This window comes from Micrasema longulum, unplaced genomic scaffold (genome assembly GCF_059751315.1).
Source record: "Micrasema longulum isolate JH-2025_06_02 unplaced genomic scaffold, ASM5975131v1 h1tg000037l, whole genome shotgun sequence".
NCBI classification, from domain to species: Eukaryota; Metazoa; Arthropoda; class Insecta; order Trichoptera; family Brachycentridae; genus Micrasema; species Micrasema longulum.
In genome coordinates, this window is record NW_028277244.1 from 1185545 (window position 1) to 1204284 (window position 18740).

Sequence of the window (18740 nt, forward strand, 5' to 3'; positions counted from 1 at the left end):
TGGATTTCCGCATTTATTGATTGCAACTTTTTTATACTTGAAACAACTTATTTTTATTATATTTTGACTGAAAATTCGCTCTCGAAAAATCACAACCAACTTCCAAATGTATGAGGGGACTATTTTGTTTTTGAAGAAATTCTTCTGATTATAAAATTTCTAACTATGCTTCACCAACTCAATGAAAAATGCTTAGTTTGCAGTGTAAAGTATAATTGAAAATCGTTTTTGTAGGGTTGAGAGACGGTTTTGAATTACGCTATTGTTTAGGTAGGTAGGTTTTTATGTATAGTTTATTTTGATACCAATATGTACAAACCATTAGTAAATGTATATTATGTTATTGTAACTCCTGGGAATGTAATTCAGCGTATTATGCCTGTAAAATACTTTATGTTATATGATTTATAAATAAAAAATTAAATAAAATAAAACAATCGAAATTAAATTAAACAGTTCATTTTCCGTTTTTGGTGGAGATTTATTAATTTGCCTCTAATATCCTCATATAAAGACAAACGAAATATATATCAATTTCATCATACTCGTTACCTAGCCGGTGTAGTCTAGATATTGGTGAATTGAAATAATAATTATCACTGCCAGCAGACTAAAAAATAACGTTAGCTGTCGAGTATTTCGAACAGGTACTTTTATGCTCATAATACTAGTTAATTCCGGAAAGACCAATACGCCATTTGCAATTTTATATAAATTTAATAAATCATTTATAATTCTTCTATTGTAAATATTTGACATAATTAGTGTACACAATCAATATTTTCAGTGGGTATATTGTCTTATCTATTGAACTGTCTACGTGCAAACGATACTTACGCATTTGAAGGGTACAGGATATAAAGGATAAATCTCAAAAAATTAAGTTTTGAGAAATTTTTTAGTTTTCAAACCTCTTGGACATCAAAATAAACTAAAAAATATAAAGGAACCTGCTTAATGTAAATAGCCCACACCGTTTTATAAAATCTAAAGTAGTTTTCATTGATATTCAATTATCGTTGAATTTCCGGTTTTTGACTGACATCCATCCTTAATCCCCTATGTGCAATTTTTTTCTTGTTCAATTATCTTGGAAATTAGAGCTTTAAGGTCAAATTTTATTCAACAGAAATGTACATTACGTGAACTGCCGAAAGCCGAAACAAAATGAAGGTCATAGGTCATAGGTCACAGGTCACGTGGCCGAGCCATAAGATGCACCCGGCGCTGCCAACCTTCATCAAGCTAAAATTGGATGATTCAGAAAAAAAATCGGTAGATCAGCTGGAACAGTTTCACCAAATTCATTTAAACCTTTGACAAACCACGCTGCCAAAAGCTGTTCTTCAAGAAACAGTTTTACAGTTTATAACTTTCATGGGGGAGGGAGAGGAGGGTGACTACGATTTTGCCACACTGCTCTAAAAATTGTTTCACATTGTCAGCCTGATTCTTTGTTTTCGTGGGGACGCCACGGTTTTACCACGCTACTTTAAAAACTGTTTTTCTATATTGTAAAACAGTGTAGCATGTCTCAAACAGTTCAAAACAGAGGGAAGGGGAGGCTGCTGTTGTCATAAAAATTGACTGTGAGGAAAGTGCTTTTTTAAAATATTGTTTTATTTATTAACAGACTACCAAAACTTTGTAGATTTGGTAAATTGCTCCTACAATCGGTAGAGTTGGCAACGCCGGATGCACCAGAGTACAGACGAATGTAATACGAATGAATCGGGTTGTGGTTCCGTGGCTAGTGTTGCGGACTCACAGGCCAGAGGCCCGAGGTTCAAACCCCACTCAACCCCGACTTGATTTTCATTTTCTAATAGTGAGTTATTTACAACTCGTTGAAAATGGCCACCAAAATGGAAATATTTGTGTAAATTATAAGAACGCTAATATTTCTTCTAATTAAAAAAAAAAATACGACACATCCCGACCGCACGTTTCGCCTGAGCGGAACTTTCGGTCAATTTTTGCCGAAACCGAAACCGAAACCGCCCCCGAATCACGTTTTATTGGCTGAAATTGGCCAATACCGAAACTTCGGTAGGTCACTAATTATTATATAATAATAGTAGGAGGGGGAATATAATTTTTTGATGTAGGTAAAGTCATCGAAAGTGTTTTTATAGACTCCACACTTAAGCGTAATTAATTGCCATCAGCTCGGGAGATTTTACGATCATTTGATCACCTCGGGTTGTTTACATCACTTGAGGTTGATGTATGGGGAAAATATTATGTTTTTTTGCGGAAGCCCTCATTTCCCGCCTCTCCGCCATATTGCTCCCGTCTCCGCGTAACGTCGGTAACAGTTTACAAACATCTACGCGGTAACATGTGTTCAAGTGAGTTTAAATTGCCTCAAGAAAAACATTTCAAATGTTTAATGCCGTTTTATTTGGATCGTATTTACGAGACAGCGTAAACTTTCAGCTCTCAATATATATTTTATATTACCGTGTTTTATCTCTACAATTCCGTATCGGCGATAACGAAGCCAGAAAATCAAACCTAATTTAGTTTTAGTAGTCTTGTTTGTGTGGTGTATTTCGTCACGTTCTTAAATCGTATATAGAAATATTAGGAACTAGGAAATTTTAGTAATACACTGAAACCTTTTTTGTAAGGTAGATAAGTGCCGCGGAAAACCGGACAAAAAAGCGTGATCTACTCGTGAAAGAATGAAGATATTAGAGGGAATTAGAAGCGAACTAAGAAATTTCCATTGAATTACTGAGATATTTGCGAAAATCTTTAAAAAAAGAGTTGCGAGATTTCTAATCTTGCTTCACCAACTTAACGGAGAATGCTTAGTTTGCTGTGTCAAGTAGTATAACATTTTTTCATAGAGTCTTTATTCAATAAAATATACACATTATTACAATATTAATACATTATAAAGAAAACAAAGTATTAAAATATATTTTGTCCCGATAAACTATTCAATAATAGTTTGTCATCGGTTGTTCAGACATTAGTTTTAATAAATAATCAAATAAAAATAGTACAGACATAATACTGTACACGTATAAAATAATAAACATATAAAATAGTTTAAAGAAATATGATTTTTTTTTAAAGTAAAAAAAATAGAGTAAAATAATACAATTAATTTATTATATAAATAAAACACGAGTGATACTTTAATCCACAAATTTGGAATATCCAGTGACAGTGAATGAGTTGACATAATGCTATTTTAATGAGTTTAAGTATCACTCGTGTTTTATTTATATAATAAATTACAATGAACTTCCATCAAGAATTTTCACTTACAAACTTAAATGTTTTAATACAATTAAAATTGAAGAATAGCAATTTACTTGAATATATTTTAAAAAAAAGAAAAAAATTAAACACATATATAAATAGTGTGTGCTCATAAATGTAATCAAAACAAGACAAAAAATAAAACAAAGTAAATCGAAAATTTCAATTTATATCTACAAAAAAATAAAAATAATAAGAAACTTAAAAGTACCTATTAAAACTAAGATCTAAAAAATGTAAATAAAATAAGAAAGAAATAAAAGAAAAGGTTAACCTAAAAAAAAACATAAATATATTCAATGAGAGATTAAAAAAAATGTTTTACATAAATAATAAATCAATATAGAAACGTTCTGTCTACTAACCACTTACGTAATGAAAACAATTTTATTTTTACAATGACATGTTTTCATGTCAAGTGGCAACATATTAAATATTTTTTGAACTATTGAAATTATTATTATTGAAATCTGTTTTTGCAAGATTTAGAGATGGTTTTGAATTACGCTATTATTAAAGCAAGTTGGTTTTTATGTATAGTTTATTTAGGCATCAATAACTAATTTTCCGTTTTTAGTGGAGATTACTAAGTGTGCTTCTTATACATGTTCCAAGAATTTAAAAAGCCGTTTAATATTAAAATTAGACAACTTGGAAATCTTAGAAATTAAAAAACCGATTCACAATAAGAAAAAAAAAAAAAATAACCAAATACACATAATTTCCTATAGTCCAATCCTGTCTCGTTTTAAAGATAGTATCCATCTCACTTTTCAATTCCTATCTTTACAAGAGCAACGTGACAAAAGGACTTGACTTAGTAGCTACATATGTTACGGTGTATATTTATTCGATAATATTTAGTAATTACCGTTTTAAAAAAAAGGCTAACATTCATTAGTTAAGTATACAATATTTGAGTTTGTCCAAATGTTCGTAGACAAAAGACTGGATTTCACTCCCTCAGGAGTCATTAAGATTAACAAATTACATCAGGGATGAAGAATACCTTAAATAAGGGAATATGGAAGTCTAGGCATTTACAGGGCTTATGACCTGTCATTGCCTGGTTTAAGTGGCCACTTTTAGTCAACAAATGGAAGAATTTAAGAAATATGGATGTTCAATAATAGGCAAAATGGTGAATGTTACACAGTGTGTAAAGTATTATAAATAGTAAGTATTATAAATAGCTATGAACACGCTCGTGGCAAAGATCTACATTTAGCTGAAAACCGCACGTAAATCGGTCCAGTAGTTACTCAGTCCATCGAGGACACACAAACAACATTGCCTTTTACATATATAGAAGAAGAAGATACGCGAATTTGACGGAGTGCCGACCTACTGATCGTTTGAAAAATGTCTGCTTCTGACGCCGCGTCTTGTATTTTTGAAAATTTAAACATTTACAGGAACCATAGATTGAGTGTTCTGGGGTACAGCCTTTGGTCAGTTAGCGGTCGGCGGTTGGCGGTTGATGCAGCCAATAAAAATTTCCCGAGAAAACGTTTTGTGTAAAATGAATAAAGTTTTATGGCGGTAAACAGATTAATTATACACAAACACGTTGAAGAGTTTCATCTAAATAGAGAGGGATCCTCATTAGATATGTTTACCAGCTGAGGAGAGATTACATTATACAAACCATGTTGCTACCTTCAATATTCAATATGAGGTTTAAGAATAGAAAAACACTACGATACACAAATTTTTACAATAAAGTAATGATTTTTTAATTTCTTCTGATTCCGATACTTAGGATTGGTTTGCAGCATATACTTGCACTTCCTTGGCCAATAATTTCAGTCCTCTACGTTCTTTTCAGCTAGCCATATGAGATCATGGACGACTGTTCATATATTTTTTATTTCATCCAGTTAGTCTTGGGTCGTTTTCTATGATTCGTGCCTTCTAGCGTTCCTTGAAAATACTTCTGTTTGTTCTTTTTTTACTACAACATCTTTTATTTTATTTTTTACGTTTACAACAAAATGGGAAATTTGATATTACCCGGTTTCGAAAATGGTATTAGGCAAATGTGAACCTTCATGGTCCACACACTATTTTTCTTCTTCTTCTTCTTCTTCTTCTTCTTCTTCTTCGATGGTGCAGTAGCCCAAATCCAGCCTTTGCCTCCAACTCGGCAACAGCAACCGATTTCCAATTTGCAACTTGTAACTCATCCTGGATCTTCCAATTCTTCTTTTATCCCCCATATGTTTCCATCTTATCGATTCATCATTGGCAGCATATCAGAAATTCTTTATAATATGCAATATTATATAGAGATAGAATGTTTTGAAATATTTGAGGTACAGCTTCTTATTATTATCTAGGCCAATATATATACATATATGTATATATTTAGTCCAATCATCTGTGTAAATCTTACATCTCTAATGGAGAAAGATGCTTGTGTTTAGAGAGGGAGTTCGTTTTACAATATTTATTGCACAATTTTTTGTAATATTTATAATTTTAAAACGTTTAATAAATAATTAAAAATAGAATACAAGAAACGATTAATAGATTATGGAAATTGGAATGGAGAGGGTTTCATGTGATTCTGTATTGAATTTTAAACATACAATGACAAATCCTGCAAACTGGATTTTTTCTAATTTCAATGATTAAAAAAAAAAACTAATTTACTAACAATATTGGTATTTTCATATTGGGAATATCAAAATGAAAAAAAAAATCTAGCCACGATCGCTTGGAGGATAAATTTTAAATATCAATGTATATATTCTATATCAAATAGAACTTAATATTCTGTTTTTATTGTATTTTATAAAATTATGTACCTAGCTGCTTTAAACCTATAAACTGCATTTCTTTGATATGTTTGTGTTGTATTTGTTTATCTAATTATTTTTTTAATATCTAGCTTCTACACCTTATTTAATATTTTTTTTTTTTAACTAACTATATTGTATTTTATTACAGGTCATGAGCCCTGTGAATGCCTAGGCTTCCATATTCCCTTCTCAAAAAGGTTTTCCCTCTCTGTTGCAACAAATTTAAATGTAAATAACTGCCTAAGGAGGAATTCCAGCCAGTCTGCAAGCATTTGGACGTACTCAAAACATTGTTGATCAATTATTTTATTTATTTTCCCACAAGCATAGTTACTATAAAACATATTATTTTATTTTATTTTCATATTTATTTTATCAATATATTTATACATTTTTACAGCTATAATATTTCAATTTTCATATTTTTACTAAAACTGAAATCCCACCAAGCCACTATCTGTAGCTTGTTGGTGAAGATTATATATACTAATTAATATAATTTTATCTACATATAAATAAAAAAACAATCAATTAACAGATTCAATTAACAAATAATAATATGTATTTTTTTTTAATACAAGAAAATATATGATAAATTTTAATATTTACACATTCACATATACACTTTTGATCGAGTAGCTACTCTTTTATTTTGCTCTTGGTACATTGTGTGTTAAATTTAAGTTCTTTCGGCAATAAATTTAAAATGCTAGGTACTAAATATTTGAAAGTTCTATTACCATACTTATTACATACTTTTGGTACTACCAAACCATCATTATACGTGAAGCGTGTATTATGGTTATGTTTGAAAGGAATTTTGAATGTATTACTATTAAATTGTTCTAAAATGATGCAAAGCCACAGTAATCCTCGAACAAGCAGAGTTTTAAGTGTTTTGTACAGGAGAACATTATCAGTTCTTTATCCGTAAATCTCTGCCGGTACAATCCTTTTAACTACATCAGTTCTCTTAATTATATTATTATCTAAAGTCAAATATAATGGTAAGCAGTGCATAATCGCTTATTTCGACGATTCGTCCCTGCCTTCTACTGATGTGTGCTGTCAACAAAGTAGATTAAAATCTAACTAAATGCTCGACACGGACAATAATGGTTATACAAAATACTCGAGGGAGATGTATGAATGAACTTACCTAAACAAAAACACTAGTTTTGTTTTGAAGATGATAAAAAATGACAAAATCTCTGGGTGGTAAAGGGAAATAACGTAAATACTTTGTTTTGGAGATCAATAAACAAAATCAGCGCCCACTTGAGATGGTACACATGTTATAATGTTATGTTTGTGGCGACCCACAAGTTGCAAACATTCCGCATTTTTTTAGGCAAACGTTTTTCCCTGACACATAAAACATGGGCTCAAGCCAGAATCTTTCATTTACCCATAAATTAAACATTTTAAGTAATTATTATTATTCATAAATTATATAGTGCCATTTTCGAAATATAATACCTCTAGGGCGCTTAAAAAGGTGATTATATAAAAAAAATACATTTAAAAGTTTTTGAATCTGTAATTTAAGCAAAACAATTTACTGCAACGGATTTATTCAAATGATTCAAAGAACAAGTGGGTTTTAGGTTTTTACCGAAACATCACTTCACTCTCACAGTTTCGCATTTTTTTTTATATATGGGAGTAGCATTATTTTTTACCTTGCTTATAATATACAAAGTTTATATTTCAAAAGAGGATTTTAACGCAATTACATTTCTTTAATTTTATCTAAACTGTTGGGATCAAGAAGGATATACTAGAGTGGGCCAATCAGGAACTTCTCAGCATTTGCTCATGTGGAGAGGAAACCAAACTCTTCAGGAGAAGCCGGCCTGTTAGCAGTAGTCAACAGGCCTTCCGTTCCACTAGAAGAGTGTTCGGAATTTTGTTCCCAACTTTGGTTTATTTTACCAATTTCGCAACTCTGCTGAAAGAGCATTCCATGCCGTAGGGCCTGCGACCGCTAATGCGCGTTCGCCGAATTTAGTGCGCTGTTTGCGTAGAGGTATAATAACTTTTCCTCTCGACGTAGAAGTAGCTGATCCAAGTGTAAGACGTCTGTCAGTTAGTTCATCTGGAATGCAAAGTTCCCTTAGATGTTCCGGAGCAGGGTTGTGCAGTGAATTATGCATAAGCCAACAGAGTTTGAATTCCACCCTCTGTGGAAAACGTAGCCAGTTTAATTCCCGAAGTTGTGGAGTAATATGACTGAACTAGGAGATTCCAAAAATAAGTCTCGCTGCGGCATTCAATACAGACTGAAGGCGGGTCATTTTGTTCATTAGTAGACCTGCGTAGATACCATTACAATAATCAATTCTAGACACTACAACGCATTTATTAATTGACGGGCGGCATCAAGTTATTTGTTCAGTTTGCTCTATTGTCTCGGGTTCGATTCCCGATATGGTTGACATGAAACATTTATTTATAAATGTGTTTTTTCACAAAAATATTTCAATATCCCTGGAATGGCACCTGCAGCGTAAGACTGATCATCTTACCCTCATGTAAGAAAAAAGATCATGTTACATTGGGATTGGTGTACCAATGCAGTGCCATATGCACAATTAGTGTCGGAAAGGTGGTGATGATGATGATGATGATGAAAAAAACATTTTTTATATTTAATTTTCCGTACCACTGAACTTTCTCTTTCAGCATTTTTACTATGGTAAAATTATCAAGTAGATACTTTTAGTATTCATAGCTTAAATTTACAGTGATGCTATTTTTTTAAGTTTGTAGGGAATAAAAATTGCACAAAATTGGAATGAGACACATAAAGACACATTCTTTTTACAGGAGCCTTTATAGAAACGTGCATTTTATTGCACATTTTATAAAATCAAAATGGCGTTGTTTCTATTTTGACGAGGCCAAAGTTCTTAATAATAATATGAGCTTTCACTAAGCGGATAGTCATAATAGCTTACATTTTTTTCATCTTACCTAAAACAAACATTCTGATATCTTCTAAACTTTTTTTATGTCATTTATTTGTTTCTTGAACCCTTCTAACAATTTTTCTTCACCTTCCGACATGTTTTATCTCGAATGAACCTTTTATTATCTTGTTAATTGAGAAGAGACAGAATGTTTGTGTTAAAATATAGACTAACAAGGAATTGCACAAATAAAAAATGCCGTTTTTAAAGAACGGATGTCTGTTTTATTTTTATTTATGTTTACATAAAATCAGATAAGAGATTTCGTTTACGGGGACTTGAGGTATGCAGTTTACGATGTGTGTTAAGTTGCCGGAATTTGACACTAAGATTTTAATTTTATCATCATAAACCTGTTCGTACTCGATGGTGCATAGAGCACTGTATTAGTAGAGAAATATGCAGCGCTCAATCATGCATAGATTATTTATTCCGGTATTTAAAGGCCCGTATTACAGTGGGAAGTTAACATTTTTCTTAAATTTTATGTACAAATTAAAATTAAGTTTTCTGTGTGAAAAATATATTATGTACACTTTTTTTTTCCACATTTCTTAACTTGTTCAATTAAGTTTTACCGACGTAGGTACTTAAGATTTTTGTACAAATATACACATTTTAGTACAGAAATATCGATAATTTTTTTTATACCGTCTTGATATATACTGATGAAAATAGCGTTTGTAATCGCGGACAAGATGCCAGTCTAGTGACAATTGACAATGAAATATTAAAGAAAAAAACCACCTTTCAAATCCTATGTGAACCCAATGGTGCATAGGGCACTGCAATGGTACTCCAATTGTAGCGCATCTGGATTATTTTTGTTAACATTAATCAGTCAGTGATCAGTTTTATGCTTGTGCTAGTCCAGGGACAGTGAAATATTGCAGTGGAAAATATCTTTTTAAATTAAAATTTCATGTCGACCCTGCCAGGAATCAAAACCGGAACTTCAAACATAGTAGGCAATCGAGCTAATTAAATAAAACTATCTAGATTAGGTACAACACGACCTGTAGCTAACGCTGACAGTAATTCTTGTGTGGATAGGCGGTGGCTGAGAATTTTGATGAATAGGTATTTGAATATTGTTTTCTGTCGCTCTCTCGCAAATGCCTTTCCGATACTGTGCGAAAAAGACAACTGGACGTCGGACTTATTATGCCTAACTAAAATCGACAAAATTAACATTCCGATTCCGATTTAGGTGTTTTTTTAAAGAAAGAGTAATTTTCTGTGCCGGTACGTTTTCCTTTTATAAAACATGGCTATCGTGTTTGTATATCATATGTTTGAAGACGGCAGATAAAATAGGGCGCTTTTAAGGGTTTTTGGATGGTCTAGTTCCCATAGTAATCAATTTATGAACAACAGTTAGAGACCTCGGAGTTATCCTCGACTCATCAATGAGATATAACTGTCGAAAACGATTAGGGCAGGTCTGAAGGTCATAAGAAAGTCAGTAAGATATTGTTTTAAATTGAACATTACAACCAGAATTATCTTCTTTAAAAAAAAAAAAAATACAATTCTATAAAAAAAGGTTTCAACTAAAGTATTTCAAAAATTTTTTTTTTTTTTTAAGTATTACCGAAGGCATAATTTTAAGTAGAAATTTATTTCTACTTAAAATTATGCCTTCAGAAAATGTCACTAAAATTGATGTAATTTAAAATGCTTGTGTTTCTTTTCAAAATCAAAAAAAAAAAAATTGGCTTCGGCCACTTTCATGTTTAATTTATTATCTTTAAATGATCACAACTAACTTTAGTGCTATACTTAGTCTTTATTGAGATCCCAGATACCTAAGTTTAGTCGTAATTTGAATGAAATGACGTTTGAATGAATTGAAATGGCGTAATCTGCCGGTCTAAAAGTAATTTTATTTTAGTTACATACAACTTTTAAGTATATTTTTTAACAAATACCTTTAAAAACATTGTTTTTATCTCATTTATGTTTTTTTATTATGGCGCGATTAAAAAAAAATCGTTTTAAAATGGCAAAATCGTATGATTTCCTAATGTTGCGTTCTTTTTACCAGACTACAGCCTTGAATAACGAAATCATTCAAATATTCACTAATTTCCATTACTCTGTATACATCTCTAAAATATTCTAGAGTTCTCCTCCATTATTTGGTCTCCAAATTATAAAATTCATTCGGATAGAATTGAAACTATCCAAAGAAAATTGCTCGGGACTCTTACATTTCGAGATGGTTTGAGTGACACCTTACACACATCCAATGATAAGTTAAAACATTTCCATTTTATTAGTTTACATCCATCCGTAGACGCACCAAACTTAACTATACAGTTTTTTTTTCTAAACCAAGTAGAAAAACACAACAATCACCAAACATTTTTTTTGCCAATCTTTAAATCAAATATTGGTTACCACTCACCCCTACCAAGAATTCAACGAAAGTTAAATCATTTATTCCAAGTGGATGGAGGGTTGGATATATTTGAGGAATCTAGGCAGACATTAAAAAATAAATTGTTAACGGTTATTATGGATTAATTAGTGTTTGTTGCCAACTTGACTATATTGCTATACTATGTCTTCTGAATTGGAAACTTGTGGGCTTTATGCCTGTTTTCCCGATCAAAAAAAAAACAGAGTATTATAATTTTCTCTATTACATAGAAAAAAAGCGTTCCAAATGCTTGGTTTGGTTTTAGTTTGGTTTTTAGTTTAACAATAAACGCGTTATGGACGGTTTCGGTTAGCGCTTGCAATTCTCAACACAAGTACGTAATCTGTAATGTAATCTGTAGCTAACTCCATGGTAATCATAGAATGGTTTTTCTCCGTTTGGGTGACTCTATTAGGGTTATTTCTCTAAGAAAAAACAATACAGACACGCCAATGGTAAATACCTATAGTGTGTAAAAAAATCAATGCTCTATTGCCATGATCCAGGGAGAAAACACGGGAATACTATTGTATGAAGAAAAGTCAGACCGCATTTTCTCAATCTAAGTATGAAATTTGTTTCGTTTTTGTTTATTCTCTTTCTGTATCTAATGCTGCATAGTCCACTGCATTTTTTTACATTTAAAAAAAAAAAATTGCACCACAACAGGCCAGGAGGCCTAATTACAGTGGTGAATTACATCACAAAGCACCCAGGCTTGAGAAAAATCACATTTTAATGTTTGTGTTCTCACCGGGAATCGAACCCGGAACCTTCCGTGTGTGAATCGAGCGTCTTGACCACTACACCACGGAGGCCGCTGCATTGATTCACCAACCGCAGTGCATCTTGATATTTTTTGTTAAATGAAGTTAAGATGATCAAAGACTGTGAAATATTAGAATGTAAAATGTTTTATAAATTAATATTTAATAGCAACTATGTCGGGAATTAAACCCAAGACCTCTTGCATGGCAACATACTGACCACTGCATGAAATTATATTTGTTTAATGTTGAATCTTGAAATAGGGCGCACATAAACTTTAAAAAAACAAAGTACATATATTTCATTTATAAGTTGTTTAACACCTAATATATTAAAACGCATTAATATGTAGAGCACAGAAACCACGTCCGTCTGCGACCGCCAAACGGCCGGTATGCGAATGTAATAAAAACCCAAATAAGACATTGTTTAAAATTGAATATTACAACTAGAATTATCGTATTGAAAAAAAAAAAAATACTGTTCTATAAAAAAAGGTTTTAACTAAACTATTTTCAAATTTTTTATGGTATTACTGATTGCATAATTTTACGTAGAAATAAAGGAAAAATTTATGTGATTTAAAATGCTTATATTTCTTTTCAAAAACAAAAAAAATAAGATTCTGCCGCGGCCATCTCTTTTTTAAGTTTATTATCTTCAAATCATTTTAATAGATTTTAGTTCAATACTTAGTCTTTATTGAGATCCCAGATTAATAAGCTTAGTCTAAATTTGAAATGGCGTAATCTGCCGGTCTAAAAGTAATTATACATAAATATAAAATATTAAAAAAATACAGTCCTATAAAAAAAGGTTTTAACTAAACTATTTCAATATTTTTAAATTTTTTATGGTTTTACTGATTGCATAATTTTACGTAGAAATAAAGAAAAATTTTACAAAAATTTATGTGATTTAAAATGCTTATATTTCTTTTCAAAAACAAAAAAATAAGATTCTGCCGCGGCCATCTCCTTTTTAAATTTATTATCTTCAAATCATTATAACAAATTTTAGTTCAATACTTAGTCTTTATTGAGACCCCAGATTAATAAGCTTAGTCTAAATTTGAAATGGCGTAATCTGCCAGTCTAAAAGTAATTACATTTTAGTTATATGAAACTTTTAAGTACATTTTTTTATAGAAATACCTATAAAAAGTATTATTTTTATCTAATATATAATTTTTTTTTTTTTATTGCGTGATTTTTAACAAACATTCGTTTTAAAATGGCAAAATCGTATGATTTCCTAATTTTGCGTTCGTTTTACCCGACTACTACCTTAACCTTCTGCTTGAATTTAGATTTTTTTTCAGAGATGTTTTTATTTTTTTACTACCTTATATTAAATAGAATTTTGTGACTTCGCCTTTTTTCTAAATCGGAGTCTGATTTTTACCTTTCCACTGGTATTGTAATTATTTTCATGTTGGCTTTGATCAGTATTTTTTTCTGAAATCCTGTTTTTTTTCTAATACCAAACAAAGAAATCTCACTATCAAACAAAGAAAACATAGATAAACCTACTGTATTACAAAATAAAGCCTTTAGAATCATTTTGAAAAAAAAACAGATACACGAGGGTAAAGTCGATGGTAAATGAAATGAAATTATTAACATTTAAACAAAGAATATTTTACAATACAATGATATTTGTTCATAAAATTATAAACTCTAATAAAAAAACAGAATTTTGGAAAAAAATTGATCGGAACCAGCATGAACACGATCACAATACTAGAGAAAAGAACAAAATTAGACTTCCATTTAGGAAATAGGCAAAGTCACAAAATTCAATTTTATTTAAAGCAATTAAAAAGTATTACGAAATGGAAAAAAATATTTATGAAGAAAAAAACATTTCAAAATTTAAAATAATGGTCAAGACATATGTGATAAACAATTTATAAATTAAATATATTTGCAATGTTATTATTAGAACACACATAACAATATGTATGATATGTGTGCCCTACTTTAAGATTTAAATATATAAAAAAATACCCTCAATTATTTCATATTTAATTATATTTACATGCTGAAGATAAATTATCAAACGCCTCTCAGCTACAAAAATTAAATTCTAGCAACATAAAAATTATGAATATTTTTAAAAATATGTTTTAGATTTTTTTATTTATTTGTTGTCAGTGTACCCCCACCGCATCCAGTCCCGGTCTCCGGGGGCGGGGGCAGGGCCGGGGGCGGGAGCGGCCCCCAAGAGGAAGCGGTCTTGGTCCCGCGCCGTGTTCAGCAACCTGCAGAGGAAAGGGCTGGAACGCCGCTTCCAGATACAGAAGTACATCACCAAGCCTGACCGCCGCCAGCTGGCCAGCACCCTGGGGCTCACCGATGCTCAGGTGAAACATCTTTAATCATTTGGTTTTTTTTTACCCCTGTATTACAAGGTACTCGAAAAAAGTTATTGTTTATCTTAGAAATGGGATGTTTGATCACTGATTTTGGTTTTTTACCTTTATGAGTCTAATCACCATTGTTGAAAAGTCCAAGCAAAATGGCGCGTGATAACTACTTTTAACGACAATGTGAATATCTGTTGAGAATATTCCATCTTTCCTGCATTCTGCTTCAAGATTATGGCGTGGTGAACTGAAAAATGGGCACTGAAATAACAGGTGTTCGATACTCTGTGAAGAAATATCATCGCGTGAACAATAGTCATCATTCCTTCATTTAAACCTATATAGGTAACTTCTCATAGCTCCGTGTCCGGTAAAAATTTGGGTCGTTTCAAAAGTACCATGGTGATGACGACGGAAGTTTGCTGCATCAGCCAGCGTTGGGAAAAACATTTTAGTGATTTTACCTGTAGAAGCGCGGTAATGATCCTCCCAACGCAGCTGTGTATTTTGTTGTATACTGCGCTTAGCAAAGCTAAGAGAAATTCTGAGAAGAAATGTGCCGTTATTTTACAAGTTGCGGCTCTTGCTCGTTCATCTGCTCTCTCATTTCCAACGATACCAGCATGTCCTCTTATCCACCATATTTGAATAATCATCCCTCTGATTTTTAGATGCTTAATTTTACTCAGAAATTTACAATGAAATGGATTTACCGGCCGAGTATCAGTTATAGCTTAAACGCCCGAACGACAATCTGATAATATTTTTGAAATAACCCACCTCTCTGGTGGTTTTTCAAATAACCATTCGAGAGCTTCTCGTATTGAGAGTAGTTGAGCCTGAAAAACTGAGCAGAAATTGTCTAATTTAAATATTCTGCCTGGTAATTCTTTATCACCCTAAAAAGGAACGAATGCCGCCCCCACTTTGTCGTCGAGCAGGCTACGTAAAGATTCTTATTTCATAGGGAGCATAAGGAGATATATCTTCTGACATTACAAATGTCCTTTCTTTCTTGAATTTTAATGTCTAACGGTGTAAAGCCTGTTAGCTGTTTCATTCAAGCATTTTCTTTATAGTTACTATAAAGAAAATGATAGAACCTTGATTGCAAATAATAATTATAATATAATTTAACTGCACCTATTTAAAAAGGTTTTACATAATTAATTTTTTTTTATGCTTTCATATTATATTTATTTTCTCTTGTTTGAAAGAAGAAAGGATGAAAGGCTGATCTGGGGCTACTCCGTATGGATCCGCTGGCGAAAGGATTTTTTAAGACAGTCAACAAAAAATAAATTATTATCATATTATGTTTTATTTCATTATTATTGTTGTATTTAATTTTTTTACCAGTGGAATTATACGAAGAGGCTTTTCACGGGTACACCTTTTTTGGCATTTTATTTACTTATTCATATATAAAGATAGCTATAATTGGTCCATAATTTTGGTTTATTTGTAAATATTGTAATTTTTTTGCTACAGTGGCTGTTGTTTTCTCTTCTTCTTCTGTAACTCTTAGAAACTTAATAATTCCCCTTTCCTTTTAGGTAAAGGTGTGGTTTCAAAACAGAAGAATGAAGTGGCGTCACACAAAAGAAGGAAGAGGTTTAGGAACTAAAGATGAAACAATGATCGGAGGAGCGGATTCCTCCACACAAGATAATGAAGAAATTGACGTTGATACCGTCAGTGATTAGATTTTACACACCGAAAAGCTGTTCTTAAAAATGTGCCTTAGTTGTACAAATAATTTATATTATAAATGCGTAAGAAATAAAAAATATATTTATAATGAAAAATACATTATTATATTTTGTTTTCATTTCTTCTCTCAAAACTAAACTTAGTTGCATTTGGTGAACTAATAATTTTTTTTTTTTTTAATTGACATATTAATACATAAACATGCCCTGAGCCCTCAAATATGATGACACTCATGCCCAACGCTTATTTAATCGTTCTCCGACCGTTTAGAATCGAAACCAAAATGCCTACTTGCGTCATGAAACTTTGTAAAAACTTTCGGATAAACATTTTAAAAGGGATTGTGCAACTTTTCATTAGTAAATATTTGATTACGAGTGATTAACAAAGCTTTAAAAATCAATATTCAAATAAAAATATTATTTTTTGTAAACGTCAAACTACGCCTAGCGGCACAATTGCGAAGCTCTACTTAGTGATGCACTGAAAGTTTTTTTTTTTTTTTTTATTATTATTTTTTTTTTATTTGATTTAATAGCATAATTATACATTTTTAAAATTTAAAAAAAATTTCACTTGTTATATTTTTACTAAAACTAAAATCCCACCAAGCCACTTTTTGTAGCTTGTTGGTAATTTGGACTATTCTTAATTCTAGGGTAATACGTTATAAAAGTATAATAAACGCGAGTCAAATTATCTTTTCGTTCCTAAAAATCTAGTGAAATGAAATAAATGGGTCGAAATTAAAAGGAATTTAAGGAAAGAATCTGATTGGGATCCACCAAAAACGAATGTTGATTGTTAACGATCAAATAAAAACTTTTTTATGTAATAAAAATGAGTATCCTTAAATTTTTGGTAGCATATGCATGCTCGTCGAATGCAGCCCCGGACTGCAATTCCAAACGCTCTCGCGGCCGTAGAAAAAGCTTTTATCTCGCATGTTTACATACAAAATACGCGAGATAAAAGTGTTGTCTATGGACGCAAGAGCATTCGGAATAGCAGCGCTGGTGTAATAACTGTGGGAACGTTTTCATGTCACTACTTTAAAAAATATTTTACTCTATAGTGCAAGTCTATAAATTATATGTCAGTGATTTTTAAACTGGTTTCTCTATAGCAGTGGTTGGCAAACCGGGGCTCGCGAGCCACATGTGGCTCTTTAGCCACTCGAGTGCGGCTCACACAACCCAAGTTTCACTCTTCGCTTATTTTGCCAACGGGTCCTAATGAAGAACTTTTAGGATTATTGTCACTGAAAGGTCAAACACAAGGCGAGGATATTGCAAACACTGTCATTAAATGGACAGAGAAACATCATCTTACACTTGCCAAAATTATTTCAATTTCAACAAATGGGACAAAAAGTCATCACGAGATACTTGTTTATCGTTGCATCGTTCACCAAGAAGCACTTTGTGTGAAGACATCTCCAGAAGAAATTCAATATTTTGGAATTGTTAATCAAGATTGTCGACACAATTAGTCAATTATCGCCAATTCATAGAATTTTTAGTTGAAATAGAGAGAATACGCAAATCTTCTACCACATAATAAGGTCCGTTGGCTTTGAGGAAACCTTTTTATACGAAAATTTATTTGGCTCGCTAAAGAAATCTCAGTTCTTGTACTGTTGATCTTTGGCTCTTTAACTAATGAGTTTGGCAACCACTGCTCTATAGCAAAAGGAGAACCTTTAAATAGAATGAAGATGGGTGATAAGATTCAAAAAGGAAAGTAAGAAAAAACAATAAATATAAGCCACAATTTATTATTTTAATAATAATTTTCATACATTGGTACATTACTTTTGTATGTGAAGTAAAGAAATTTTACTAAGCATAATGGCGTTATCAAATTGGAGCATAATATGCATTTAAAACCAGACAATGTATAGGTATATATGGAAGACATTTATGCAGAGGTATGAAAAAAAATATTTGAATACATAAATAATCTACAGATATGCATTTAAAAAGAAGAATAAAACAAACAACAAAAATCTTAAGATTATGATTAATTACAAAACAAAATTAATATTTAAAGCACTAACTTTGTGATTTTCCGTGTTAATAATATAACCGTGTATTTATTTTGCGTAAAATAACTAATACAAATTTAATATGCCGACCGGTTTCAGAACACGACTGTTCCTCTGTCAAGACTTAAAAATTAAATAATACATTGAGCCAGATCGCCAAAACACCGTGACTAACAGGAGCAATATTTTTTCTTCTTAATGAGAAAGTTCCGTGTTTTTTTTTATTTTTACTATTTGTTAAGACTATTAAACTAAGCCAAAAAAAAATTTGTATACCGTAGTATCGATGCTCGGCCTCGTGGCGTAATATTTATTCAATAAGGTGTTTTCCCACCAGAATATTTCATAGTCCCTGGACTGGTACCAG

At 31.6% G+C, this 18740-nt stretch overlaps 1 protein-coding gene across 1 annotated transcript in view; it reads left to right on the forward strand.

The window, feature by feature from the left end:
* Window positions 1-16383, forward strand: part of LOC148285413 (uncharacterized) — a 37570-nt gene extending 21187 nt beyond the window's left edge. Inside the window, exons 2-3 of the mRNA XM_088225478.1 lie at window positions 14402-14610; window positions 16170-16383. Coding sequence (XP_088081604.1) covers window positions 14402-14610; window positions 16170-16319 — 359 coding nt within the window. The 3' untranslated portion in view covers window positions 16320-16383. The remainder of the gene's footprint in view (window positions 1-14401; window positions 14611-16169) is intronic.
* Window positions 16384-18740: the final 2357 nt, after the last annotated feature.